Here is a 7,018-nt window from a genome sequence, read left to right as displayed (position 1 = left end):
AGTATTGTTATTTGAACACTGTTACTGCGTCCTCCTCCATTTGTCATGGCCCAACGGGCCGGGTTATGACAGTGACCCATAAAAATGGTTTCACACCCTGTTCTAGGGTGTAGGCCTAGTAGTTTGGGTGTAGTTTGAGGATCAATGGATCAATCTAATCAGGAGTAGGATTGCTAGAAATGGCCAGACATTACGTTTGAATATTCCTTTTAAAAACCCACATGCATTTGAACCTATCGAATTTCAAATTCACATTATTATATTTATTTTTAATTATTATTGAATGAAAAAGGTGACATTGTTGTATGATTTAATGTGTGTACATTCAGCACAGCGCTGCCTTTCTACCGTACCGAGCGAAGCGTGTGTCTGCTGTGTTCAGTCTGTGCGTTTACAGCACGAGAGGGCCATATGTCATTATGCTTCGTATACGACGGTTCTGCTTTGCTCAGAGCTCCTTCTCCCAAAACTCGACATAGTACCGGCCACTCCTCGTCCGGTTCTGCTTTGCTCTGTTTTTTCCTTTCCGGCCACTCCTCGTCTGGTTCTGCTTTGCTCTGTTTTTTCCTTTCTCTGTAGTGGTTCCTTCTCCCAAAACTCGACATAGTACCGGCCACTCCTCGTCTGTGTCAGGTTCTTGCTCAAAGACAAGCGCTGGGACCTCGACAACGCTCAGGAGGAATGCTTCCTGATTGGGTTCACGACCCAAGAAGTTCTTCAGCATCTCATAGGGGTCCTCAGAACAACCAGGCTTCAGGATGCAGTTCCTGTAATCCAAACCCACCTTAGGGTTCATGATTCCTTCCTGTTTGAAACGGGTGTGGAACATGTCCATGGAGAACACCTCGCCCCATATGTAGCGATAGTAGAATGCATCTAGGTACACTGAATAAAATTGTATGTAGTTGTATGTTGGTATGTTGGCCGTTGTATAACCAGGGTCTCGTAGAATCTCCGTTCTAAGCCTTTCATATACCTCAAGCGGGTCCACCAAACCAGTCTGGTTGTGAAAAGCCTGATCAAATTTGGCAAAGATTATATCATATATTGCGTTGTGCACTGTGAAGCGAGACTTGATCAGTTTGTCCAACAGGTTGTCAGGAATCGGAGCTCCTGTCTTGTAGTGTTTGGATATTCTCTGTAGTGGTTCCTTCTCCCAAACCCAGTTCTCCAACATACGGGATGGAACCTCGGAAAAGTCCCGGTACCACTTAAAGTCCGAGTACCAGTCCGTGAATGGACTGAAAATTGCATAGTCAGTCTGAGCACAGAGGATATGCATAACATGACCAAACTCATGGAAGTAGTTCTTCACATCGTAATGCTGCAGAAGGTAGGGACTGGCAGTCGTGGTTCTGTGAAAGTTGGTCACGCAGGCAGCAACAGCTATCTGTCTGCTCCCGTCAGGCAGCAGACAGCCGGGCTGCAGGGGGAATACCCTTGTAGGAGTCGCTTTCTTTCCCTCTCTCTCGAACAGATCCAGGTAGAACTGTCCCACTATCTGCCCAGAGGAGCTGTCGGTGACACTGTACAGAGTGACATCAGGATGCCACACGGGGGCGTCGTGTACAAGGCTGAACGACAGGCCCAGCAGGTCCTGGCAGATGTCCAGCAGACCCTGGGTCACAACGTCCACTGGAAAATACTCCCTTAACTGTACGGGAAGGATCTCTCTGGTGGATAGGTCTGGTATTGTATTCGGCTTCAGCTTCTCCAGCAGCTCCTCCAGGAACATGGAGACCGTATTGGCAGACTTTTCCATGCTTGTCTGCAGGGCAAAGTCAGCATAGGTCTTGAAGCCCAGCAAAGCACTCTTTTGAGCACGTAGATTCACCAACCTCTCAAAGCATACTTTGTCTACGTTCATTATTCTTATCTTGTTGTTAATGCATTTTATCTCATTTTGTTTCTCTTTGGGGAGATGCAGTGCTCTTCTTCTTGCCTCCATGTTTGTCTCCATATATGTGTCTATGTATGCCTCTGTAGTAAGTCTGTGTGCATCCACCTCCACACGCTTCATCTTGTCTTGTATCTCCTTGATACTTTCCCCAAGCAGTCTCTCCATGTATCGCTTTTCCTCTGGAGTAAGACTGTCTTCATCCACCTTCATCCCCAGAGCTACTATTCTCTGATAGACGTCTTTTCTCATGTCCATGTCCTCGTCAAACTCAAGCAGCTTGTTACATGCATCTAAGCTGGCGGTCCTCACATTCTGACTGGGAGCCTCATTAAACAGGAAGATCAATATGTTCTTCTGGACAGTGTATTCTGGCTGCATGTTGGCCAGGGCCTTCAGTGTGTTGTCAAAGGTGACATTGTCCAGTTCAAGGAAACCCACTGCATCGTACACCTTCCTGGTCTTGGCAATGAACTCGTCAGTCATCTGTTGGAACTGTTTGGGGCTGAGATCCCAGCACAGGGGGTACCCTGCCTGCATGTTGGCCAGGGCCTTCAGGTTGTTGTCAAAGGTGACATTGTCCAGTTCAAGGAAACCCACTGCATCGTACACCTTCCTGGTCTTGGCAATTGGCATCTGTTGGAACTGTTTCGGGCTGAGATCCCAGCACAGGCGGTTCTTGTTGCAAACGTGAGGAGGAGGGCTGCTGAAAACCACGTCTCCTGTAGGTCCCACCTCTCCTGTAGGTCCCACCTCTCCTGTAGGTCCCACCTCTCCTGTAGGTCCCACCTCTCCTGTAGGTCCCATGTTAGTGGAAATTAATCGCATTGTTGTTTGAGCTCTCTTGTGAGGGAGTCTGTTGGATGTTGCAGACCTCTGGAGGGTTGCTGTGCCTATGCTGTTATGGTCAGCTGTGAAGGTTAACTTTGCTTATGGTCTTGTCTTTGTTGAGGTTTTCCCTTCTACGATCCATATATGGGCACAAAAGGGGGCATGCCCATATATGGGTATATACTGATGACATCAGGGCTCTCCAGTCTCCATATATGGCCATAAAGGGACAAGGACTGAGATACAGAGATCTCCATATAGGGGCATATCAGTGAGCCTCTGATGTCATGCGATGGCATTATTGAGTGTGATGATCAATACAATGTCCTCATGTGAAAGACAATAATTTAAAAATAAGAAGATAAAAATTAAGTATGGTATCTGTGGACAATAAGAAAAAAGTCCTTCTGCACACCTACAAAGGACAGGTGCGTCGGATAACTAACTGAGAATTAGAGATTTTTTTTTATCTGTGGACAAAAATGTATGCATATGGTGTCGTGATTCAAATTGAGTAAATGATTCAAATGTTCATATGCCACAGCCACACTGACTATGAAGAAAATAAAAAACATGTCACTTCCACTTCCTGACATATACTCATGCCACCAGAGAACTCCATATCATATATGAGCACAAAATGAACACAGACAGATAGTAATCTCCAAATATGTGCATAAATAAAACATTGCATAACTGGAAGTGGGAAGTGGAAGTGCAGAACAGACAGGCAGGAGCAGGGCAGGTCAAATGAACACTGATTTATTATCCAAAACACATGAACAGGACTGGAACATAACACCATAACATCTATACTCAAGCAAGAAACATAAGGAACTGAGGGTTTAAGTAGACACAGGAATAACAATACACAGGTGAACTAATGTTGTATATTAATTTCAAGGACACTCTAGTCCTCACCGTGTAAAAAGAGACTCTGCTAAAAACTGGAGAGCACGGAGAAAAGTTTGAGACACAGCAGACAGCTTGACGTTGTTTCTCAGGTGGTTTATTTCGCAAAGTACAGAGACAAAGGCTCACGCTGCTCAGGAGCCCATAGGCTGGGCTGACCAGACACACGGTAGTGACTGGCCCAACTGACCACAATCCTTACATTCAGACAGAATATATAGTAGAATATATGGGCTGTGGTACAGACACGGAAAATCACTGGCACCTCCTTGCAAAACAATCATGTCCCCATGAAGACCTGGGTCCTCAAGAATGCTAATAGCCCCTATATGTGCCTGATGTCCCCCAAGAACACACAAGGCAGAGAGCTTCCTGCTAGTTCTGGCAGGGGAGAAAGGGCAGTGGGCGGGTCCGCGGGGGGGTGCCCTGGGCACGGCGGTCGCTGGGGTGTGGTCAGCACTGGTTTGCTGCACCTGGCCGGCAGGTTTTTCTCACTTCTCTGTTGGCCGGGTGTGGCTCTCCCTCCCGGTGCTGGTTGCGCTTCGGTGATGGCTGCGGGCGGGGTGCCCCTCCGTGGACTTGTCTATAGCTGGAAGCCTGGAGGAGAGGGGCAGTGACTCGGCCAATCACTGCTGAGTCTGGAGAGTGCAGTGGTTGAGGGTTGAAACACTCTAAGAAGGTTGGAGACGACCTGATGACCTCTCTTCCAGGCCAAGGCATCCATTAGGAAAAGGATTATATTCGCATCTTTGATGTATTTACAAACATTGATCAGCTGGTCAGGAAGAGACTTGCTAAACCATATCTGTTCTCCTATCATTAGGTCAACAATGGCTATTTCAGTGGAATGCATGCCTTAAGACCCCCTGCAGGTCAGCTCCTCTGAGTCTTTGACCAGTTGAAATGAGTAGAATATAGTAACATTGCAGTTATTAAATGATGAATTATGGTTTCATACTACTAGCCTGGGCAGCATTCCTGATCCGGTCGGGAGCAGATGATATGTTTTGTAGTCATCAGGCCAGAACCCTCAATCTGGAACTTCCTTTCCCTCAAGCCGATTTTTCCCAATAAAAGCCGTAGGCTACAAGAGAACGAGTCACGCTTTTATTGTTATTCGTCCGGTTTGTAGGAAAGGAAGTTCCAGATTGATGGTTCCGGCCTGAATCGCCTGATGACTACAAAACAATGACTACAACTACAACATGACGTTACGATATCATCCGCTCCCAACTGGATCATATGGCAATTTTGTAACACAGGTGAACAGAACTAACTAAAAAACAGAGCGAAGGGCTGGGGCGGTGGTTTGCTCTTCACCACGGCTTGTGACGTCATGTTGTAGTTCGGTGGTCACCTCACCACCGATGTGAGTTTTCCTCCTTCACCTCTCGTTACTCTCCTAGTTTCTTCCCGGATCCAACTCCGCTCCTGTAAGCCTGTGACAGAGTAGAAATGAGGAGGCGCACTTTCAACATGTGGTTGCGTAAAGAGGGGGAAGAGAATGGATTACCACCCGACGTGTCTCAGCAAAAACAGATAAATAAACAGATCTACAAGCACTAAACAAGTTTGTACAAAACACTGGACTGGCTCTTGGCAGGACAAAACAAGGAGTCTCTCTTGGAGTGAGTCGCTGGGCGGTTAGTGCGTGGAGACTGGAGAGGCATGGTTCAGCACCAAGGACAGCGCCTTTCAGGGTTCCACAAAAGACGGCGCGGGCCATTTGCGGCCCGCGAGGACCATCTGTCCGGCCCTCACCAACCACCAATAGGGGGGGGGGGAGATATGAAATGTGATCTTATAGCTTCTTAAGTCTTCTGCATCTCTACATCTATTGACTCCAAATTTAATAGAAAGGTTGGTTCATTTGTTTTCATCTTGTGGTTTAGGATCATGATATTTGTAAGAAAGGTTAAAAATGAACTCCATGGGATTTTTTTTTGCCTGTTGTGTTACCTGACAGAATCTTAAACTACACCCTTTATAACTGTTGGAACATAAAAATCCACATAAGAATTTAGTAAACGAACATTTTCAGCTATTTTTGTGCAGTTCTTGCCCCAAAATAGAGTCAAGATGTGCTTGAATCTTCATAATAACCTTTTTTTTATTTATTCCTTGGCTCCTAATTGTACAGAAACATGTGTTCATTTGTCCCTGTAGGTTGTTTATGTCAATAGTTATGCTGTTTTCTCTTGTCTCTTCGTTTGCATATTTAGGTAGGTAGGGTATGTCATATGTGTAAGAAAAGAACACACAAACTTGTCAGTCTCACCCCCCGAACCCACCTCACCCCTGCCCACTTTGACAGGCTGGAATGGCTTAGGGTCGAAGACAGAGTACAGCATCTTGCAATGGGTCTGGTCCACAAGATTTGATACACCACCAAGATACCCATACCTGTCCAAATACTTCCTTAATGTTAACAAAGTCCACACCCACAACACCAGAGGGAGTGCAACAAACCATGTGCAACCCAGATTCGGCACAAACAAGGGACTAAGTTATTTTCGCTCCTATGCCACCAAAATGTGGAACGCCCTACAAACAGTCATTAAGACATGCGAATCACTTGACTCCTTCAAATCCGCTCTCAAAGGGCACTTACGGACGGCTGCAATTCGAAACTGGCCCCCGTCAAATCTGAATCGCCCCCCAACCTTTTCCCCTCACTGTATATGTTTCTTTTCCCTTTTTACCTCCTTTATGATGAATTCCCGTTCTGCTCTTTGGCTTTATAGAAGTGTATATTTGTATGTCTCTAAATGTTTTGATGAATTGAACAAGGTGGACCCTCTTGTAAACAAGTGTAATGCTTTATTGGGTCGTCCACTCACAGTTAACAGTCTTTGTATTGAGTTGTGCTTGAATTGTACTGTAATTCTGCAAACTGTTAATAAATATTGCAATCAAATACTCCATCTATTGCACAAAAGTAAACCAAGATTCAGTTCCACATTTTGAACACAGGATGGCAGTAGATTACAACATTCTCACACAGTTGCGTAGTAGTGGTGGTAGCTTTAAAATGAAAACGTCGATTACTATTTCTGTTCAATGAATCCTATAAACAATTTCTATGTCTAATATTGTGCAGGCGTTTAGTGCAATACAGTAATTTGAACCTTATGTTCATCAACCGTATTGAATTAATAAAAACAAATTAAATTAAATTAAATTCATATGTTTGATTGGTTGAATACTTTATTAGTCACAAATGTAAACGAGACATTAAAGCTAAAAGGATAACAAAAACGTCCTGGGGATTGTTTCCATTGAGGTCGTATTCAATAAATCGACATATACAAAAAATAACAATAATAAATTATGCACATATCCAGTGCAACTGCGCCTGCGCATTGGCTGGGCGGATAT

General features: G+C 45.0%; 1 protein-coding gene across 1 annotated transcript; it reads right to left on the bottom strand.

Moving 5' to 3' along the window:
- Positions 1 to 448: 448 nt before the first annotated feature.
- On the bottom strand, positions 449 to 2,704 carry LOC306938052 (thimet oligopeptidase-like; the record flags this gene model as incomplete). The annotated part of the gene is made up of 1 exon (XM_079522075.1): positions 449 to 2,704. The coding sequence occupies one exon, from the start codon at positions 2,702 to 2,704 to the stop codon at positions 449 to 451; it is 2,256 nt and encodes a 751-aa protein (XP_079378201.1).
- Between the last annotated feature and the right edge of the window lie 4,314 nt (positions 2,705 to 7,018).

The sequence above is a fragment of the Electrona antarctica genome (genome assembly GCF_951216825.1).
Source record: "Electrona antarctica genome assembly, chromosome: 15".
Lineage (NCBI taxonomy): Eukaryota > Metazoa > Chordata > Actinopteri > Myctophiformes > Myctophidae > Electrona > Electrona antarctica.
The sequence above is the reverse complement of the archived record's forward strand: the minus strand, read 5'-3'. Positions and strand labels throughout refer to the sequence as shown.